At 49.3% G+C, this 21,373-nt stretch overlaps 7 protein-coding genes across 7 annotated transcripts; 3 read left to right on the top strand and 4 right to left on the bottom strand.

The window, feature by feature from the left end:
• Positions 1-335: 335 nt before the first annotated feature.
• Pdw03_4951 (Six-bladed beta-propeller, TolB-like) lies at positions 336-1,337 on the top strand (the record flags this gene model as incomplete). Its single annotated transcript, XM_066100887.1, has 1 exon — positions 336-1,337. One exon carries the CDS (start codon positions 336-338, stop codon positions 1,335-1,337), a length of 1,002 nt encoding a protein of 333 aa, XP_065956287.1.
• Positions 1,338-3,524: 2,187 nt separating this feature from the next.
• Pdw03_4950 (uncharacterized protein) lies at positions 3,525-3,878 on the top strand (the record flags this gene model as incomplete). The annotated part of the gene is made up of 2 exons (XM_066100886.1): positions 3,525-3,562; positions 3,638-3,878. The coding sequence occupies 2 exons, from the start codon at positions 3,525-3,527 to the stop codon at positions 3,876-3,878; spliced, it is 279 nt and encodes a 92-aa protein (XP_065956286.1).
• A 665-nt stretch (positions 3,879-4,543) lies between these two features.
• Positions 4,544-6,723, bottom strand: Pdw03_4949 (Reverse transcriptase, putative; the record flags this gene model as incomplete). Its single annotated transcript, XM_066100885.1, has 3 exons — positions 4,544-5,422; positions 5,477-6,574; positions 6,679-6,723. 3 exons carry the CDS (start codon positions 6,721-6,723, stop codon positions 4,544-4,546), a joined length of 2,022 nt encoding a protein of 673 aa, XP_065956285.1.
• Positions 6,724-8,076: 1,353 nt separating this feature from the next.
• On the bottom strand, positions 8,077-8,423 carry Pdw03_4948 (Glutamine-rich protein 2; the record flags this gene model as incomplete). The annotated part of the gene is made up of 3 exons (XM_066100884.1): positions 8,077-8,158; positions 8,204-8,357; positions 8,417-8,423. The coding sequence occupies 3 exons, from the start codon at positions 8,421-8,423 to the stop codon at positions 8,077-8,079; spliced, it is 243 nt and encodes an 80-aa protein (XP_065956284.1).
• A 2,533-nt stretch (positions 8,424-10,956) lies between these two features.
• Positions 10,957-12,427, bottom strand: Pdw03_4947 (putative RNA-directed DNA polymerase from transposon X-element; the record flags this gene model as incomplete). The annotated part of the gene is made up of 3 exons (XM_066100883.1): positions 10,957-11,515; positions 11,789-12,231; positions 12,422-12,427. The coding sequence occupies 3 exons, from the start codon at positions 12,425-12,427 to the stop codon at positions 10,957-10,959; spliced, it is 1,008 nt and encodes a 335-aa protein (XP_065956283.1).
• Positions 12,428-15,178: 2,751 nt separating this feature from the next.
• Positions 15,179-15,849, top strand: Pdw03_4946 (HAT dimerization; the record flags this gene model as incomplete). Its single annotated transcript, XM_066100882.1, has 3 exons — positions 15,179-15,245; positions 15,296-15,306; positions 15,562-15,849. 3 exons carry the CDS (start codon positions 15,179-15,181, stop codon positions 15,847-15,849), a joined length of 366 nt encoding a protein of 121 aa, XP_065956282.1.
• A 38-nt stretch (positions 15,850-15,887) lies between these two features.
• Positions 15,888-20,211, bottom strand: Pdw03_4945 (putative RNA-directed DNA polymerase from transposon X-element; the record flags this gene model as incomplete). Its single annotated transcript, XM_066100881.1, has 4 exons — positions 15,888-15,892; positions 15,946-16,534; positions 17,270-18,560; positions 18,662-20,211. 4 exons carry the CDS (start codon positions 20,209-20,211, stop codon positions 15,888-15,890), a joined length of 3,435 nt encoding a protein of 1,144 aa, XP_065956281.1.
• Positions 20,212-21,373: the final 1,162 nt, after the last annotated feature.

The following is a 21,373-nucleotide window of genomic DNA, read 5'->3' as shown; positions in this document are numbered from 1 at the left end:
TGACTCGCACTTCATGTGAAGCCAAGGGGAACAATCGATTGCCAAGCATCCAATCACGAGGCTCAGGGCTGGGTTAGCACAGGGAGATCGACCGTGTCAACTCCGTAGACGGGCCATTTTCTCTCACTGCACTCTTCGCTTAGTGGGCCCTTGGGTCCTGAGCTTAAGCCATCCTCACGGAGTTAGCCGGAGATCCACTACCAGCACTGTTGGTGGACACAGACAGCATTAAAAGGTAACCTGATGTGTCGCCGTCACTGGGACATTGAGCGTTTGGCAATCTTGTTTCCCTTCTATCTCAATTTAGAACTCCCTTTCCTTCCGCAAACGACAACATGCGCATTCAGTCATTTTTTGAGGGGCTTTGTTTACTCTCGCCTCTTTTCACACAACCAGCCTTTGCCGCGCCACGTCAGTCGAGAAGCTACCAAACCCGGCCAGCTTCCAAGGTCTTTCAGCTCGAGCGAAATGGCACCTGGTTTGAGAATCTCGCTGTCCGGTCAAATGGTAACCTTCTAGCCACGCGAATTGACAGCCCGGAGCTTTGGTCAATTGTGCCAAGCAACAACAGTAGTAGCCAGCTAGGGCATGGCTCCCTTCTGCTCACTTTTCCCAACGCTATGAGTACTCTGGGCATTACAGAAATCGACCACGATGTTTTTGCCGTAATTGCTGGCAACGTTTCTCTCCCTAGCATCGTTTCGACCACGGGCTCATTTGCTGTCTGGACTGTCAATCTCAACAGTGCTACACCCGAGGCCAAGGTTCTAGCATCTCTCCCTGGCGGTCAGTTTCTTGATGGGATGACCAAGTTCGGCGATGACCTTCTTTTGATTTCCGACGCTCACAAAGGGACAATCTGGCGCCTCAACATCACAACCGGAGAATCGTCAGTGGCCATGTCAGGTGCTGCAATGCTCCCCGCTGCTGGGCAGGCCATTAGAATCGGCGTGAATGGGCTCAAGGTGTTGAAAAACTATGTTTACTACACTAGCACCACCCAGGAAATCTTTGCTCGCATCCCGGTTGACGAAAACGCAACCGCTGTGGGACCGATGGAATTGATCACCAGCGGGTTCTCGTTCGACGATTTCATCCTGACGGCCAACGGAACGGCCTACCTTTCGGCAAACACCCAGAACGAGGTGATTCAAATATCGCCTGAGGGACGTGTTCGTTTGTTGGCAGGTAACCAGTTTAAGTTGTCCGTTGGGGGATCAACTGCCATCGCCATCAATCATGAACATTCGATTTTGTACGTTGCGACCAGCGGAGCCCAGTTTGCGCCAGTTCTTGGACGGATGGAACCTGCAAAGATTGCGTCCATAATCTTGTAAGCTTCACGGATCCGACAAGAATCTTAAGAAATGTATCATTTGAAAAAGTTGATTGAACGAATCCCAGTCTTGACACATTGAATTTTCTTAGTAGAAGTGAATCAGAGAGAACTAGAGACCACATTCGTATGGATGAGACTCCAAAGCATAGCTATTGTGAACCTCAAAAATCATGCCTAAATCATCCAGAAGGTCTTTTTTTCAAAGGGGTGGATTTTATTACCCGATCCTATTGACTCGAGATGATTGGTACTTAAGACCCTTGGTTTTCAAGGGCTGTACAGTGAAAAAGTGGAACAAAAATTCGACCGAAAAAGTGGGAGTCGTCGAGCATTTGCCATAAATCCAAATCACCTCTCAACCCACCATAATCCACTCATCGACCTCCAAGTTTTCGAGTGGAGCGGAGTGGAGAGTCAGCCCACTGTGTGGACCCAGAGCGGATCCTTGAGACTTTGACACTTGAGACAATTTAGGCACTCCACCGATGGCCTCTGTCTCACAACATGGCTGCAGGTTTTCAAAGAGCGACAAGATCTACACAAGGCTATGAAGAGATTCGATTCCTCTACACCTTCTTATAATCCTACACGGTCTTCTCGTTCTTCTGAATCACCATTTTTCTTTTGCCCTCTATGAGCACCCACTAGCGAAGTAAACTTGGTGGCTGGTGCCATAACTGTCTATCTGGTCAAGCAGTCACACAGCGAAGAGGCAAGCGACTGGATCCTCGTCACTCTGCCAGTCATGGTATCGCCTTTTGAAGGTCGAATATCATCATCACCTCGAGGAGGCATAAAAAAAAATGCTGTGGTACTTATTGGCGGATTATTTTAAGGTCCCGATGGACAAGTCTGAAGCCCCCACAGCGGAGGCCAAGCCCATGGACTTGGCTGGTTGCGCCACGGATGAGAAGCCGACGTGGTCGAAAATAGTGGCCAAGCGTGGTGGTGAAACCGGCGTTAATGCTGATGAACTGGCACCGTTAGGATGTACGATCTAGTAGATGAGACCATAAAGGCACAATTTGTTAGCACCGTCAGCAAGGCTCGCACGCTTGGCTGGAACCGCAGTGATGATACTTGTCGAACGCGGTTGCTTGATTCGCCGGCCGCATGCTAGCCTGTTCTCTATTCTTCTCCGGAAAGAGCTAATAGCAAAAAAAGAGTCAGGCCAGAGTCCTCTATTTGGATTGCATGCCTCATAATTGGTAATTAGGCATGCTATACTCGCCATATGGGACTCCAGAGTGCTTGTAGAAGGGTGGGGAGGTTGGCGGTGAATCATCCATATTACAGGATCTAGAAACAGCTAGCTACAGTCACTTTTACCTGCGTGATTTGGAACATGAATAATCAGAGGAAAGAAACGAGACGATGACTGGCTTCAGGGATTTTCTGTGGAGTTCTTATCGCGAGAAATGAAACGTCTAGCCCTTTTCCAGGCATGGCTCAAGCGTGGCTTCAACCTTCGGAGTTAACTGTTAGCCCCGAACATGGCAACGAAAGTCCAATATCCCCAATCGCCGCATCTTGTTCTAAAACGCCGAATCTCAAATCTTTCTACTCTATCCTGGCTCACGCACAAATCACCTGCATCCGACCAACCGGTGCGGCCTTTGTTTTCGGAAGTGCGTTACACTCCATCGCACCTGGATCAACTCCACTTAATCAAATGCTACCCCAAAAGGGTACCGAATGTCCTGTATAAATTTCCTTTGCGTGTAAATGGGGTCTCTCATTACCATTCAGGCTACGCCCAGAAGCTAAAGGGGGACAGAAAAAATAACGGAGGAGTGAAATTTCATGCTTAAAACCTAGGGCCAATCACCTAAAATTATATTCTCAATCAAGATTATTATCCGCCTAAGGAAACCTATGAGTTGCCTATTAAGAAGTAGTTTTCGATACTAAAACCTCGTTTTTGCGAAGAAAGATTCTATTTCCACTTCTTGGGATTAAAAAGGTACTGCTCTATAGTATATCTCTTCTCACGGGAGGCCACCATCAGTACTTCTACCAAATTAGGTTGATTTACATCTCCATAATTTAAAATTACTCATCTCTTCGTAAATGTTTCAACTTGCGTGTGACTTGACATATCTTTTCAATTGAATCCATGCTTTTGACTGACATCGGGAATATCAGAATTCAGTTAAACTATCTTGAATTGTATTTCTCACATCATATGAACTATTCTCTAGATTCATCTGGCCTGTTCACTAGGTACGCTCCAAAAATTTGAAAAGGCTACCGATTACACTCAAGGGATATTGCGCGGACCTAACCAATTTTGAATAGTCCAATTCTCACCATGCTGGAGGGTCTTCTCCATTTCCTCCTCGTGGTTCTCTGGTACCTTTTGGTGCTAGCATACTGCCTTTTAGGGTCGGGCGAAAAGGCATTTTGGTGCTCACAGCCCGATCCTCTTAGTACCAAGCTGCACACCATGCGACAAGATTCCATTCACTTGTTTGGCTGCCGGCCAAACTGTGTGCGCGAATTCAGACACCGCCAATTTATTCTCAGTCAACGATTCTGATCTCACGGATGGCTCGACGAGCAGCGCCGCGTGGAACCTACGGTCTCTAACAACCACCGCCCGAAAAAAACGAGGCTGGCTATGAATGAACTTCTCCATTACAACTAGATTGTAGCTTGTAAAATAGAAATAAAGCACACTAGCGCCATTAGTGATTCAGAGTTTAGAGTAGTAACATGGGAAATATCGACGATCGAGGGTCGATCTTGGCACAAAAAGGAGTTGGTTTATTCGCTGAAGGGATCTACACTAGATGATGATGATGATGATGATGATGAATTCATTGACCCGATTTAGCTCGCTTTACATACATGCTGCTATGCGGGGGTTGCGTCCCAGAGCCCGCTCCCGACGATAAATGGTGGTGCATTCCCAGTATGCAGATCCACCCTGTGAGCAGGACTCGATTTCTCGAGGTCCTGCCACCTGAAAAGTAAGGCCACAAACCGGCCGGCGTAATGCAAACAAGACAAAAGAAATGTAAAGAAAGTCAATCCATCTGCCCGGTGTAGATGGTTTCCCGTAGTCCCCGCGGGCGCAGAGTGTCCCCTTCTTTCTCTGCAATGCACCTTCCACTTCTTCACTTCTCTACCTCCACTTCTTCATCCAGCTCCCCGAGTCACCGAGTCCCTGTATCCCCAGGACTGCCAGGTCTACTTGCTGCATCACTCCGGCAGGTCGAACACGAATAGGTTCGGGTCATGGCGCCATGCTTCTTCGTCTTCATCGGCAGCGTGCGTTGTTCTCCATGTGCGTTGGTGTGAGGTGACCTCGGCGGACCTGGCGCCCGGCCACTGTGATGTGTTCCCTGTTTCTCCAACATTCGCAGTGTCTTGGGTTGGTTTCGGTTTTGAATCCTCCTCCCCCTGCTCCTTACCCATGGCGACCGAGTCCACTGACTGAAACTGTCCCAAGAGTCCCGATGCGATCATGAACTTCGCCACGATCGGCGCTGCCTTCACTTCTGTCAACATTGCTTGTTCTCCAAGCGTTGTCGACACCCCCTCCATAAACAATTCCTCCACCATCTCCGACCGCAGTTCCTTCAGAAGCGGGCACTCCAGCAAGACATGCTTCACACTCTGGTTTCCCAGGTCACATTGACAGCGCGGTGAGTCGCTTCGCTTGATTTTGGACAGATATTCAGCAAGTCCGATGATACCTGTGCGGAGTTGGATCAAAACTGATGTTGTCGCTTTCCGCAGGCCCTTCCAATAAGTCAAATTTGACTTGCTTGGCACCTCGATCATCCTCCTCGTCCTCCTCGCTGTCCTCTTTGATCCTCCCTTTGTCCATGCCTTCTCCCACGCGATCGTCGATTCTCGCTTCACACTCTTGCTCGCTGCGGCGGCAAGCCGGATAGATCGGTTGTGGTTGACATTGGTGTTGACATTGGTGTTGTCATTGGTGTTGGCATTGGTGTTGGCATTGGCATTGGTATCATGAATGTTGGTCTCGGTGGTGGTAGCTGCTTCTTTTGCATACATGTCTGCAGCCTCATTCCCCGGAATGCCTTCATGTGCGGGGACCCAGCGTAGTTCCACCTGGATTTTATCATTGCACCATTCCAACAGCCGGAGACATCCTTCAAGATATACCTGGCCAGATGGCATTCGTGGGTTTTGGATGGCTCTGAGCGTCGCCTGGTTATCTGTAAAGATGACCACTCCACTCTTAGCCAGACAGTCCCGCCATTCGTTGTCATCATTGAACCTTTCTTTGATGACTTCCAATGCCATCTCGATAGCACGTAGCTCGGCAGCGTACACAGTGGCGTCGTCGTCGGTCCCCATATTACACAGCCTGGCTTCATTCCGCCTGTATGGGTATGCCGGGTACACTGCGGCCCCAATGCCGCCTTGATACCCGCTCCCATCGGTATAGAGCCTTGCTGGTGCATAGAGTTGTTCGGTGGTTCGCTTGTGTGTGTTTATTGCTCGCTCTCTCTCCTCAATGTATACCCTTGGTGGCTTGGTCCATGGTGCCTGGATGTATGCCTTCCTGCTCTCCCAAGTACTCGCCAATGGCCCCAAGGGTGTAGTGAGGCAGCCACCCTTCTTCCAGGTTTGGGCCTCCATCGGTGTATACCCCCCCCTTTGCTTTTGCATGTGTCCTCTCTCCACTAGCATTGTTTTCGGCACTGCGTATGCCGGGCCTGTACGTATACGAATAGCAGCCAACTGGACTAGCCGGTCAAGCTGCTGCTGCATAGGTAGCAAATGCAGTTCAATATCCAGTGCCTCCCTAGCAGTTGTTTTGAAGGCACCGCTCATTAAACAGGCTGCCCTTGACTGGATGTTTGCAAATTGTTTCACGTAGCTTCGTTCTCTTAGTGTGCTGGTCAGCGGTGAGTGCCAGGCAGCTGCTCCGAAGAGCATCTGTGGGATCATCACTGCTTGGTAGATAGCACGCATAGCGGAGAGAGATGCTCCCCATGTGGAGCCAGTCAGTCCTCTTAGTGCTTGTAAACTGACGCCGGCCTTAGCAAGCATTTGCTGCCGGTGGTGCTGGAAAGTTAACCCTGGGTCTAGCCAGACCCCGAGGTACCGCTCCGCTGTTGTGGTGGCCTGTACTGTGGTGCCCTGCAGTACTAGTGGTGTGTGCTCTTCCCCCCCAGATTCCGGGTTAACGAAGTGGATAAGGGCATACTTCTTAGGATCGAACACCGAGGCATGCCTAGCTGCCCAGGCGTGGATCTACACTAGATGTTTTCGGCGCTACTCTCATGTATAAAAATAAAAACAAAAGCGCCATGCCTGCTAAGAAAAGTGGCACTTAGCCAAGAGGCGTGAAATTTCACATGGTCACAAATGGTAGTGACGGTTGAATGGCCACGATTGTGCATGGTGTTCAGGGGGAGAATAGTATAATTAAGATTGATACATTGCTTTTTACTTAGCTTGAATCAATTGAGTACCACTTGATTCATCAATTGATCCTAGCCGAGTTCACTTTCCAGCTCTGGTTTACGCCTACAGAAAAGGCTAAGTATGCTACACAACGGGCTGCTATATGTAATGTTATTAATTGAGCAAAGTTATAATAACAATGACGTGGATGTGAATGATTGATGGATTGACGTGGCTAATTGAAAATGATTGACTGGACATACATGGCCAGGCACTGATTTAGAGTGACAACTTTTTTTTTACCACCACAGCAAACGGCCTTGAGAGTCTCCTTCATTTGGGTACACGTTGTAACCTCTTCCTGACGAGAAGTCTCCTTCAGAGACACTCCTGCGGAGACTCTTGTCGACCAAGACCGTTTCTTTTCTTTCCCCCTCTTTTAAAGTTGAAGCGTTATAGATAGTCGAACTTGAATGTTTGGATTTGGATATTTGGATTTGGATATTTGGATTTGGACATTTGGATTTGGATACTTGTTTGATGCGGTTTATCGAAATAGTGAAGTGGACGTGGCCAAGGGCTGATATTGAGCAACAACTTTTCTTTACCACCACAGCAAACGGTCTTGAGAGTCTCCTTCATTTGGGTACACGTTGTAACCTCTTCCTGACGAGAAGTCTCCTTCAGAGACACTCCTGCGGAGACTCTTGTCGATCAAGACCGATTCTTTTCTTTCCTCCTCTTTTAAAGTTGAAGCGTTGTAAATGGCCGAATGTGGATGATTGAATGATTGAATGATTGAATGATTGAATGATTGAATGATTGAATGATTGAATGATTGAATGATTGAATGATTGAATGATTGAATGATTGAATGATTGAATGATTGAATGATTGAATGATTGAATGATTGAATGATTGAATGATTGAATGATTGAATGATTGAATGATTGAATGATTGAATGATTGAATGATTGAATGATTGAATGATTGAATGATTGAATGATTGAATGATTGAATGATTGAATGATTGAATGATTGAATGATTGAATGATTGAATGATTGAATGATTGAATGATTGAATGATTGAATGATTGAATGATTGAATGATTGAATGATTGAATGATTGAATGATTGAATGATTGAATGATTGAATGATTGAATGATTGAATGATTGAATGTGGTTTTCTTTTTTTTTTTTCTGTTTTTTTTTTTTTTTTCTTTTTTTTTCGACCCTTTTTTGACATTTTGGGTTTGTTGTTTTATTTTAATTTTCATTTTTGATTTTCGTGTTGGTTTCAAATTCCCTGTCGTTGCAAGCCTACCGATTATTCGGAAGCCGAAGGCTGTCATGGCAAGGCTGGACGTGACTTGGGTGGACGTGACCTGAGTGGACGTGACCTGAGTGGACGTGACCTGAGTGGACGTGACCTGAGTGGACGTGACCTGAGTGGACGTGACCTGAGTGGACGTGACCTGAGTGGACGTGACTTGTGTGGACGTGACTTGGGTGGACGTGACTTGTGTGGACGTGACTTGGGTGGACGTGACTTGGGTGGACGTGACTTGTGTGGACGTGACTTGGGTATCAGACATGTTGAAGGGACATGCTGTGATATGGGTGGGTCGTCTGAAGATGAATGTAAGTGAGGAAAGAAAAGAAAGCTGGAAGTGGACAGCATAACTGACCAGTCATGTGATGGATGTGGACGGGACAAAGGCCAATGCATTGAGCATGGTGATGGTAGGCTTCATCTTATCAGATGTGGGAGTGGAAAGATGGATGAAGTGATGTGATGGAAGACCTAATGGAAGATCAAGAGTAGACAAAATTTTTTGATAGAACGATTTTTGTTGGATGGTATGAGAAGTTGGGGAGAGGAAGAAGAAAGAAAAAAAAAAGAGAGGGGGGGGGGGAAGTAGAGGGTATTTATACCCCAAGGGTCGGCAGGTACGTTTGTAACGTTTGTACCTGGGGTGTCCTTAATTGGAACCCCGTTTGTCAACTTCCCCTCTTCAAATAATTGCTTGTTGAGCGAAACCCACTTCTCATGGTTATTGAGGTAATATTGTAGTCCTGGATAGTCTCTAGAGTCGTAAAAAGAAGATACGACAGTGTGTACACTCTATAGGCTTATACCCCTGGATAATACCATCGCCGCTCCCATCCATCGACTTAGACGCGTCAAAAGTATCATACCTATAAGTCTGTTCAGCTGAGCTTTATAAAAGTGCACCATTTTGCCAACTGAAGATACAGGTCGTTGAGATGCCGTAAGATTTATAGATCATTAAGGTTACACGCTAAGCCATGTTTAGTATGGCGTGCGTGCACGGTCCTTGCATTATGCAGTGCAGCCTTGGCACATGGATACCCATCCCACATGGAGATTTTGATGGATGTGGCATGCGGACACACCAGCAGCACAAAAATTAAGATGTCCAGATAGTTTTTGGCCATCTTGCGATCTAACACAATCATCTCATCCTCAGCTTCGCTTTATCCGCCAGTGGATTCTCCTAATCGACCTTCTCAGGTGTGATCAGTTGGCCCTCCGACTAAAAACCAGTGGTCTCGATTGCTGAAAGGTGCACAACTACTTTTGGATTTGTCTAACCATCGGATACCGAGCTGGATCACTTTCATTTGAGCCTTTATGCTAAGCTGGATTGCCTGGAAATGTTGACCGTCCCGGGTGGGCTGGATGATGAATGTAGTCTCCCACAACACTATAAATATCACCAAGATAGGCTATGCATTGGTTGTACCTAACATTTAGTAGAAGAGAAAAATGGGCCGAATCTAAGATATCAATAGTCTTTGGGTTCTTTCCAAAACCTTGACGGCAGGGTACCCCAGAGGGCTGCACGGTGCCATCACCTTGAAGTGTTATGAGACCGAGAAGTAATAAATGGCAGTCTACAAAGGGTAGTAATCTAGATGGATCATGAATCTGTTGATCGTTGGGGGCCACTTGGGTACCATAGAGGGCATGAAGATACACTGGATCTATCCCCGCGCGAGGTGACGTTACAATCCGCTAGCCAGCTCCCGAGGGTTTCTCCCCGGGAGCCGTCGCCAGTCTGTTGAGGTGCATGGTCCGAACGCCTATTTGTATCCAACTACAACGTACGGGCAAAATATCCGCGTTTCGATACGGATTCTGACTTGGGGGCATTCAGTCATAATCCGGCAGATGGTAGCGTCGCAGCACTGCCTGGTCAGACAGCCACAAAACCCAGTTATCTGAGTCAACCGCTCCTCTCGTACTTAATTGAATTACCTTTACGGCGACCTTCATCAGTAGGGCAAAACTACCCTGTCTCACGACGGTCTTAACCCAGCTCGCGTTCCCTATTAATGGGTGAACAATCCAACGCTTACCGAATGCTGCTTCGGTATGATAGGAAGAGTCGACATCGAAGGATCAAAAAGCTACGTCGCTATGAACAGAATTCATTGTGTGTATGAAGGCTATAGACGAAGGGAAGATGTAGAAAAAAAACCGAGTCATGGGAGAAGTCTTGATACAAAAAGCCCCTAACCAGCGTAGTTTAGTTCATGTGGGCGAGATTCCCTATGTTGTCAGGGTGCGGGCTGGCAGGACGGTATGATAGGAGATGACTGGCAGGGACAGGTCGTAACAGATCAGATTCTTATTGACAGGTACAGGCACAGGCAGGGGCAGGCTAATATACAAGACGTAGCTCGAAGAGCTACAACAGGATCTAGAACTGAAGTTCAAGATAAACAGGTCGGAGATCACGTGTCGTGATCTTCCTTTTACTAAGCATTACGGTTCACACCGTGACATATGTTTTAGACCCCCGACATGGTGTCTTAGGCCAGGGTGCGTGCTTAGATTTATCGCGGGTGTTGAGAAAGGTGCTCATAGGAATGCGGTTTGGGGACTGGCTAGGTAGGTAGGTAGGTAGGTAGGTAGATATATTTAACGTCCGGCAGGGAGCAAGCGAAAGCTTGCTCCTGCGACCTCCCATGGGGTATTGGGACGTGCAGTGCTATGGTTTCTATAATACAAAGATCTTTCTCCACAGATTGCAGTTCATGCATTCGTAAATGCGAGGGCTGAGTAGCCAGTTGATGACAGCTGTCTCCGACATGTGAGCCGGCCATCATGGGGGTGAGGGTCCCGGGGGGTCCCGGGGGGTCCAGGTGTGTGGTGATTGGCGGGTGCCAAAAGACTTTGTTGAGGAAACAAATGAAGGAGTTACCTCGTGCAGACCCGCGAGTAGAAGCTTGTGAGCTCCAGTAGTTCAACAAACTGCTTGGGGTCCAGGCTGCGAAGGTAGGCGACTGCCTCTGTCCTGTCGGTTGGAGGTGTCGGGGGGCGTTTTGGCCAGTGTCGGAAAGACCTCTGGGTTTTGTGGCAGAGAGCGAGGTGCTCTGGTGACTTTCGGCGGCCGCATGAGCAGTCGAGTTTGGCGTCTTCGTGGTTGAACTTGCTGTGGTACCAGTCGAAGTCGCCATGCGACGAGCGGAGGGCAAGCCAGCGGTGGAGCGCTGGTCGTCGGAGTTCGAGTTCCGGCAGTGAATCAATCTCGTAGGTGTCTGACCAGCGTCGGTACCACTGGGAGAGTTTTTGAGAGACCGTGTCCCACCAGCGCAAGCGAGCCTCGTTCCGAAGTTCCCGGAAGATGGATCGGATCCCGCTAATCGTGGGTTCGGCTTCCATCCCTATAGCACTACCGCGTAGCGCGCCTTCACCGGCTAAGGTGTCAGCAGCTTCGTTCCCTTCGATCCCAGTGTGCCCAGGGGCCCATCGGAGACTGATATTGTGCTGTTCCATAGCCCGGTGGCAGGCTAAAAATGCCCATTGCGAGGAGTTCGAGGCATTCCCCCTAATACACCAGATAACGGATGTGCTATCAATACAGAGCCAGATTTTCGACCTAGGCGGAGCTACCGCGATTGCCCGTTCGAGCCCTCGCCAGGCTCCGATTGCTTCGGCGTCGAAAACATGAGAGCGTGAGTTGATAGCGCCAGCGCCAGTGTCGATTTGGGTGCCGTTTGCCATAAGTACGAAGCCATAGCCTACGTACTTGATGCCCTCCTGCCACTGCTCGGAGCCATCTGAGAAGACGCAGATATCTGTGGGTGGGAGTGATTCCTGCCAGACTTGGAAAGCTTTAGACGCGGTCGCCTTATCTATACCCCCTGTAGGATCTATTCTGCAGCCCGGTGAGTAGTGCGGGGGGGAGAGGGTCGGTCTTGGGACTTCCGGGAGGATGCTCCCAAGTCTCTGGATAATTGTCTTTGCCGGTTGGCGGGTGCCGGTGCCGCGGCCTCGGGTGATCATCGGGGGTCGAATGCGACGGACAAGGGTGTGACCTTTGTGGATGGTGTTAAGCCTTAGAGCGAACCGTAGTTTCGCCTCTTCAAGTGTGGCGTATCCAGACGGGATTCCCGCGTCCCTAAAGAGCGAGGGAGTTGGTGTGGTGCGCCATACAGGGAGGACGCCGCGGATGGCGAGTGCCAGGGTCGACTAGACTTCCGCACGACCCAGTTTGGGTCGAAGGTCTCGACCCAGAACCCAACCCAGTCTGGGTCTGGGTCGAAACCTCATAACCCAGACCCAACCCAGACCCAGTGACTGGGGCCCCAGAAAACCCAGTATAGCCCCAGTTCGACCCAGTTTCTGCATAAATTATGGCATAAATATTTAAATAACATACTGTCATTTTCCCCTGTTATGGTTTCTACATCGAAATGCTACACTCTCTACCAACAAGGCAAAGGAAATTTTAAGAAATAACCTCGTTCTCCAAAGTAATATATCTGGTTCAAGATTAATTACTTCTTCAAATGCTTTATTTCATATGGAAAGGTGGTATGTGTTGGCTGCTGGTTTTCTCAGGCGTAGGATTGCATTCCATTTAAAATACAAAGTATACCCCAAGTTGCAGATATATATATTCAACACACATCAACGTAATATATATTTTCATCTACAGAGTAAAATAATTTTTGAATTCATTTATTTCTCTTCTTCTGTTTAATTCTAGAGCTTATATAACTATGGATAGATATCTAGTAAACTTTTATATTCAAAACTACTTACTACCTCTTAATCTACTTGGTATATGCGACTTGAAGGGAGGGTAGGAAGAAATATTTTGAGAAGGATTAATGGAACTGGGGTGGGAATTGGGGTTTGACTGGGGTTTTACTGGGTTTACTGGGTTTACTGGGTTCTTACTGGGTTAAATGGGTTCTTACTGGGTTCTTACTGGGTTAAATGGGTTATGACTGGGTCTTGACTGGGTCTTGACTGGGTTATCTCAGGGGTATTTCTTTAGACCCATATAATTTTAGTATAATAGACCAATCAACAAGAGTAGGATGATTTACTATATTTGATATATCAATATTCCTAGACACTTCTACAACTTTAGTGCATTTCTACCTTTGTACGTTAAAGAATTTCTCCCCTTACATCCATTTGTATATATTATATGTCATTCTCATGTTATGTCTCAAAGCCAACTTTCCGACTTTGCATCGTCGCTCTATGGTGGTGATCTTGACGATCTCTCATATATTTCAACTGGACAAGTCACACCATCCGCAAGTCAACACACAATCGACTCAAACTTCCGAAGACCAGATGATCCCCTCCCAATCCCCCCTTTATTGAAACGCGTTGGACCCGACCGTAGGAAAGGGTTTATTCTATACGATACAATGTCACATAACGATTTTGTGGACTGGTGGTTAGAGACTGACTACGGGAGGAAAAGCAAGCTTAAATGGGATTCGAACCGCCATACAGAGATCTGGAATAGCTACCATCAGGTAGCTCAGGGTATTGATGGCGCACCAAAGGTTATGTGCAAGCGCTGTGGGAAGATCCTAGAGCATCCTTATACACTAAGCCCGAACAGCACAGGCAAAGCGCAGTATCATGGCACATCAACCATCCAGAAACATCGGAAAACGGCTGGTTGTTTACGGTCGGAAAAGGGGAAGAAAGCGGAGATTACAAACTTCCTACAACGAGAGGTATATTTTCTATCATAAAATCAAGTAACTATACTAATTTATTATTATTCTAGGGAGAAGTTTCAGCAAGCATACCCTTCTTACAAGAAGATTGGGAGGAGGATCTCCTCCAATTTCTTACTCTCAACCGGCTCCCATTCCATCTGATCGAGCATCCATCATTCAAACGCATCATCAATAAAGCTCGTTCCGCCCCATCCCCTCCAGTGATCCCATCTGCCGATACCATCCGTCGCCGATTGGGCAGTCTAGTCAAAGACCGGCAGCAGCGTATCCTTCGTACGCTGCCTTCTGGCTCAAAGATATCCATTGCGCTTGACTGCTGGACATCTCCATTCTCGCAGGCATTTATGGCTATTACTGGCTATTTCATTGACAGTGATTGGGTATATCGTGAGGTACTACTTGGGTTTAAGCCGCTTCATGGTACACATACCGGCTCTTACCTGAGTAGTGTTCTTATAGAAACCCTAGTGGAGCACAACATTGAAGATAAAGTATTCGGGTTGACAACAGATAATGCATCAAACAACAAGACATTAGCTACTGCTCTCCAACAGGCTTTGTCAGATGATACTATTATCACCCGAATACCATGTCTTGCCCACGTTATCCAGCTCAGCCTCAATCAGCTTCTTGCTCGGATCAAGGCAGTTCCATTAAATGAATCAGCCGAGACAAGGTGGACAGAGAAGCAGTCAAGGCTAGCCCAAGAAAATGCGAAGCAAAGTCAGATCTCCTCCACACTGAACAAAGTCCGTTATCTTGCGATTTACGTCAATGCAAGTCCCCAGCGCAGAGAGACCTTTTACAATCTTCAGACAACTAATATCAAGATCGTTCCAATCCAAGATGTAAAGACACGATGGAATTCTACGTTCCTCATGCTTCGCCGGGCAAAGAGGCTACGTGCTATCTTCTCTTTATTCTGTACAGAGTATGATTGTGAGGAGATGCTACTCAGCGAGCAAGAGTGGCGTCAGATCGACTATCTTCTTTGTATCACCGAGCCCTTCTTTGATTATACAACACAGCTATCAAAGACTCGAGATGTCACTGCCCACTATGTGTTTAAGATCTACAACAAACTGTTTGATCATCTTGAGCGATCACAGGCACAGCTACGCCGAAAGCGTGTCCCATGGAAAAAACAGATGCTAGAGGCCCTTGAAGCTGGTCGGTCTAAGCTTGATGAGTATTACTCCCAAGCTGATGATCTTCGAGGGAATATCTATGCAATCAGTACAATGCTTGCACCGGTGAACAAATTCAAATTCTTCCTCTCCAGTGATTGGGATCAGAAATGGCGAGATACCTATCGACTTGCTTTTGAACAAGCCCTTGTTCCATATCAAGCACAAGTTAGAATAAGCAGTCGTGATCTACAAAGCTCTCTAACGATAGCCCATCCAAGCTCAAGGCTAGAGGAGATGCTTGATGGAAGGGATATACAACCACGAGCCATTACTGATGAAATCAGTCAATATCTTGACAGCGGTAAGTAAATACAAAGAGTATGTGTGATAATAATACTAATATAGATATAGATACTGTTTCTGTTAGGCCGCTTACTTTCTGGAAAGAGCACCAGGCTCGCTTTCCGGCCATTGCTGCCCTTGCGCGAGATACACTCTCATTTCCAGCAACTGGCGCAGGAGTTGAACGCCTCTTTAATACCGCTCGAGATATTTGTCACTATCGTCGTGGTAGAATGAAGAGTGAGACTGTCGAGGCATTAATGATGTTTCTTTGTACAACGAAATTTGATATGGAGGAGCAGGAAGCAACACTTCTTGAGAAAATTTTCTCCCAGGATGAGCTTGAGGCGGCAAAAGAGGAGAGGGAAGAGAAGCTCAGTGAGATTGAGGTTGATCCAATTAGTGATACAGAGGAGCAGGAGGATGAACTGGAAGATAAACCAGGGGATGCAATTGAGGTTGTAATTGAGGATAGACCAGAGGATATACCGGAGGAGAGGCCCTTACCTACAAGTGAATATGGTCGTCCTTGCTCGCCATCATTACCACCAACCTGTACACAGACACGAGCATCAGGGAGAAAACGTAAAAGCAGGGAAGATGATTTATTTGAATACCATTAGCTTGCTTGACAAAGAATCCTCAATTATACGCATCTCTTTTACCCTTTTTACAAATAAAATTAGATATAATCAAGTAAAGCAAATACTCAAAATTACCGCGAATAAATGCATAAGTTATACATTTAGAATCCTTAGCATGTTTGTTTAGTTTGTAACCCAGTTTGGGGCCCCAGACCCAGTACTGGGTCGTGCGGAAGACTAGGGTCGACTCGATGACATTGATATGCCAGCCAACACGGGCGCTGACGGTGCCCTTGCTAGCCTGTTTTGCGGGCCTATTCCGGCCGCCATACCAGGCCTCAGTTCCGAACGTTAGGGAGGGTATAACACAGGTGATGACTGCTTTGCGAAGTGAGCTCGCGGGCGGGCCGCAGGTCGTGCGGGCCAGATTGCGGATATGTTGTGCGACAGCGCGTGCCTTGCCCGCCCGGGCGAGAATGTGGCTTCTCCATGTGAGCTTTCTATCGAAAAAGACTCCCAGCCAGCGGAGAGTGGGTGTGTATCCTGGTTTCTTGGCCTGAACGGGGTCGATGGTGAGCCGGTCGTTGACTACAATTGAAGGGGACTCATCCCCTCGATGTCTAGTGATATGGATCATCTCTAGTTTCTCGGGGGCGAAGGCCACTTTATTATATTCTCCCCAGGCAAGAATGCTCTGAACGTCCTTAGCGAGGAGTCTGACATTCTGGGTGAGATCGTGGGAGGCTCGGTATAGAGCTAGGTCGTCGGCATACCCGAAACGGAGCGTTTGGTCCATATTGAGGAGTTCGGCTAGGTAGAGCATATATAGTACTGGTGATAATGGGGAGCCTTGGGGGGTTCCGCAGACCACATCGTACTCAGGGGTGGTTGAGCCTTCCAGCCGGACGCGGGCTTTGCGTCCGGTGAGAAAGCTGTCCACAAGAAGTAGCAGTTCTCGTGGCCAGCCCTGCTCGCCCATGCGCTTGAGAAGTCGTCTCCGGAGGAGGGCATCGAATGCACCCTGGACGTCCATCGTGACTAGGGTGACTTGCTTGTTCTGTGAGAGTGCCATTTCGGCATCGTGGGTGAAGGAGGCGACTAGGTCTGTGGCGGAAAGTTTGGGTAGAGCCCCCGCATGCTGGGGGCTGAGGACGCCGTGGGTGAGGGCAGTCCAGGCAATTCTTTTCGCGATGATTCGTTCTAGTCCCTTAGAGAGACAGGATAGGAGGGCGATCGGTCTCCAGGAGCGCACGGAGGACTTATCCTTCTTGCCGACCTTGGGTATCATAGCCACCTCCGCGACCTTCCAGGCCAGGGGGATGTGGCAGAGGGCGAGGCATCGGTTAAACAGAGAGAGGACTATGTCTTTGAGGTGTTCCCAGCAGGCTTTGAGTAGGCGCACAGTTATCCTATCTGAGCCAGGCGACGTGCTGGAGACGCCAATTGTGTTAGCCTCAACTTCTTCCATTGTGACAGATTGTAGCCATGGAAGGCTGGAGGTTGTGGTGATAGGGATAGGGTCCGTTGGTAGGTCGTCGTCTGGGCTAAAACGGCCAAGGACTGCGCGGCGTAGGGCCTCCGCCTTTTCCATGGTGTCCTCCACAGGGAGGCCATCGACGAGAAGGGGAGGGGCCTTAAGGTCGGTGCCCAATTTATGCCAGCTGATGATATTGTATAGGTCAGAGTCCGTTTTGATATTGTCAATGCGGTCCCTCCAGTAGGCCCTTTTCGAGGAGCGTACACAGGAGAGAAAAGCTCTTTTAGCGGTGTCAGCCTTATCTGGATCCGTGTGTCTTACGCCTAGCCACTGTTGGCGCTTGGCTTGGCATTCGGAGGTCCACCACGGGGTGGTGAAGGTATGAGTGCGGTTCAGGGACCCGGCTGTCTTTATAGCGTCCTGGAAAAGTGCTGTGAGAGTCGCCGCGAACTGGTCTAGTTGATCATGGGTCTCGATGCTGCTTGGGTCCGGTAGGGAGCGGATCCCAGTCCCGATGAGGGAAGACAGTTTTGGTAGCTTAGACTCGGGAACTCTATAGTTGTATTGTTCGAGGGGGACCCTGCCGCGACCCGGGATGCGAGTGACGAGGGACTCATGGTCAGACCCGGTGGCAAGGTCTTCCCTGACGACTGTCGAGGCGTAGGGTATGTTGGAGAAAGTGAGATCGAGGACGTGTCCCGCCTGGTGAGTGGGCACTCCTGGTTCTCCGATGAAATCAAGGCCGCTGTCGCTTGACCACTGTGCAATTTCGCCTCCGCGGTTAGCGTTAGCGACGCCGGGTTCGAAGGCTTCGTTCCTAGCGTTGAAATCCCCTCCGATTAGGGAGTTCTGTGGGGGGGCGAGGTTGGTTACATAGTCAATGACTTTGTCTGTGGTCGGTTGGCGGTAGATATTGAGTATGAGAAAGCCATTGACATTGACCCAGAGGAGGTCTCGGTCTTGGCTAGACCGGTGTTGTTGGGCATTGAGGCCGGAGTTTTTCCTCACGTAGGTAAGAACTCGTGGTCTCTCCGATTCGAAGGAGGTAGGGTCAGAGCTATCCCATTCGTCGGTCGGGGCGTAGCAATCGTATGCCGGGTGTCCCGTTTTCTTTGTTGGAGCAGAGACGTAGGGCTCCTGGATGCAGACCACATCGCATGCGGATTCGTAAGCAAGTTGGAGGGCGGTTGTGTGACACGCCGTCTGTCTTCGGACGTTGGCCCAGAAGACTAGGACCTCCCGTGGGACCGAGGGTCGTACGCGCCGCGCGCGTCTGAGTCTATTAGGGTGTCCTATCATTCAGACGAGGCGGGGCTGCTGTTGTCGACGTCCATCTCTTGTGTCGGGATAGAGACTTGGGAGCTAGGTGGGGACTCGTTGTTTCCGCTAAGCGACGTCCACGCGAAGTTGCCTTTAAAGGCTGCTTTCCTGGACGGCCTAGTGACAGTTTGGAAACCGTCCTCCCCGACCCGGGGGACTTTCCTCTTGCTGGTGTGTGCCGTAGGGGAGGTGTCGTCGTTTTGTGGTGGAGTAGGTGTAGAGTGGGCATCTCTATACCATCTGTCGCCGTATCGTCGGAATTTATCAACCTCAGCTCGGGAGGGGAAGCTAAGTGTTCCCTTCGCAGTGCGAGAAGGGCGGACTGGGCAGTCAGTGTGCCCTGAAGGTCGTGGGCCGTGACAGTTGGCGCATCTAACCGGGTTAGTGCAATTAGCCCCGGAGGGGCCGTTATGCTCGTTCGTTGGGGCTGCGCAGTTCGAGCAGCGGGGGGTACGATTGCACCGGGCTGCGTGACAGTAGCTTTGGCAGCCAGGATTATGGTGTTGGATCTGCGGCTTCTTTAGAATGGCCCTGGCGACGCTGCTGCAGCTGAAGAGCGTGAATGGGGCAACTGGGCTGAGGAAAGAGATCACCCAGGTGATGTTGTGGTTGGTGGGGCTGGCTCCATGCCTCGAGGCACGGCAGCTGACTGGCTTAAGCTTCGTCTGCGCGAAGACCTCATCTTCAATCACAGAGCCGGTCTGGATAAGGGTGCCGTCCCAGGCTTGTATCGAGGGGGGTACTCCGGGGACCGCATAGTTGTACCATTTCTGGGGGACTTTAACGCTGTGGGCGTTTAGTGCGTCCTTGATGGCATTGAGCCCCTGTTCAGTGATGAGGCTAGGGCGGGCTAGGGGGCCGGGCGTGATCGCCCACCCTGTGGCAGTGCGGGTGATCTTAGGAATGTCGGTGTGAGGTGCGACTCCTTTGAGGGCACTCTCGAGTTGTTTTCGTATCGCATATGGTTCCTTGCGAGCAAGGCGGTCTTCCTGCTTTAGGACTACCAGGATGCGAGGGTCGTCTCTTTGTTGGGAGGTGAGGGTTGACCCACTCCGGGCCGACGTCGGGGCGGCCTTACTGGATATGGCTACCCGGTGGGTACCCTTTGCCTGAGATTCGATGTCAGGGTTTTTCGGGGTCTGGGCGATCCCCGCCCAGGTTGTGGGTTTTTTGGAGGTTGTCTCCGGGTCGCTTCGGGCCCTGATCGAGGCGAAGTCGTTGCCATCGGTGCTCGCAAAGTAGGTTGTAGAAATGAAATTCACCACCTGGGAGCTAATCTGGTGTGCGATGGGTCGCTTGTCGTCTTTGCAAGAGGCGACGAAGGTGTCAACCGTCTTGGCGAAGGTCTCAAAGACCTCCCTCAGGAGTTTGGCCTCTCGGGCCTTTGCGTCCAGCCGCTCGGTGATGGCAGCAGAGGCGGACACGGTTGTGGTTATGGCGCTGGCACCTTTTGGGAGAGGACCGGGGGGCAGCTGGCCCTTTGGTGCTTTCATCCGTTTTCCAGCGCGCGTGTTGAGGTTGGTAGGGGAGGGGGGGTCGGGGGGCCGAGTGTATTCGGCATTTCGCGCGTCCATGGGACAGTCGGGGGTGGATGGACCAGCCATGATGGGAGGGTCACCGGAAGGGTTGAGCGATTAGAATAGAGACAGTCTGGAAGTCTGGGAGCCTTTTCTCAAAGGTGCCCCTATTTCGCAGATGGTTGTAAAGGTGTTGTGATCTATAAAGAGCATGTGGGGACTGGCTAGAAAGCACGACGTGCTCTGTCGATAACGATCGGTTGAATGTCATGAAAGCGAAGAGGAATATGCGCAGTGTGCATTGTCGATGAGGATTGGTCGAAAATTATGGTGTTAAGGGAGAAAGGAAGGAAGACGCGCGGTGCGCTTCGTGGATGAAGCTCGCGGACGAGGATAGCTAATAGTCCTGCTGGTTTTTTCCTCGCAGAATTGCGGTGTCGACAGCGAAGTGTGCAGAAAAAATGCGTAGAGGATGGTTTGCGACGATTCGGAGGTGATAAGACTGCAAAGTCGGGCTCATAATCTCTTTGTGTATTACTCGAGGACCATAAAATGGCAAGAAGATGCAGAGTTTTCTGAGTTTATCGAAGCTATAGACGAATGGAATAGAGAGGAACACAAAAAGCTATAGGAGAAACATTTAGGCCAAACAGTAGGTACTAATCAACCTTCGCATAGAATACAACATGTGTCCATAATCCCTACCTGAATTTCGGCAATACATTTCTCTCCTGATCATTGCTATAAGCACAGCCTACCGTTCGAAGGTAGTGTGGAAACTAATGAAAGCGCGGGTATGGAAGAAGATTGGAGGTCTCCGGGATCCTATGCCACCAATTGAGTGGAAAATCTGACAAGCATTCATCCAGGCACCATGTTCTGCACCATCAAAAGAGTTTATCGAAGACCGTGAAGCAGCGAGGACAACGTGCGACAAGGCGAGAGAACTGGGCACCCCCACCCCCACATATTCACTGACGGAAGTGGATACACTGAGCTCATCGGCGCTGCGGCAGTGACAGGCACATTGAGTGTCGAAAAGGGTGACAGATGGGCGCCGATGACATGTCCACCATGTAAGCAGCCAAGCTTAGAGGTGTTGAAATGGCCTTAGAGTGGATACAGGAAGGCTGGAGCCGGACACCGGGGAGGACGAATGGAGGAAGACGGCGTCAAGGGAAACGAGGAGGAAATCGAGAAAACTAATCGAATTTCCACGTTAGCAGACACTAGAATATTGGAAAGAGCA

Source organism: Penicillium digitatum, chromosome 1 (genome assembly GCF_016767815.1).
Source record: "Penicillium digitatum chromosome 1, complete sequence".
NCBI classification, from domain to species: Eukaryota; Fungi; Ascomycota; class Eurotiomycetes; order Eurotiales; family Aspergillaceae; genus Penicillium; species Penicillium digitatum.
The sequence above is the reverse complement of the archived record's forward strand: the minus strand, read 5'-3'. Positions and strand labels throughout refer to the sequence as shown.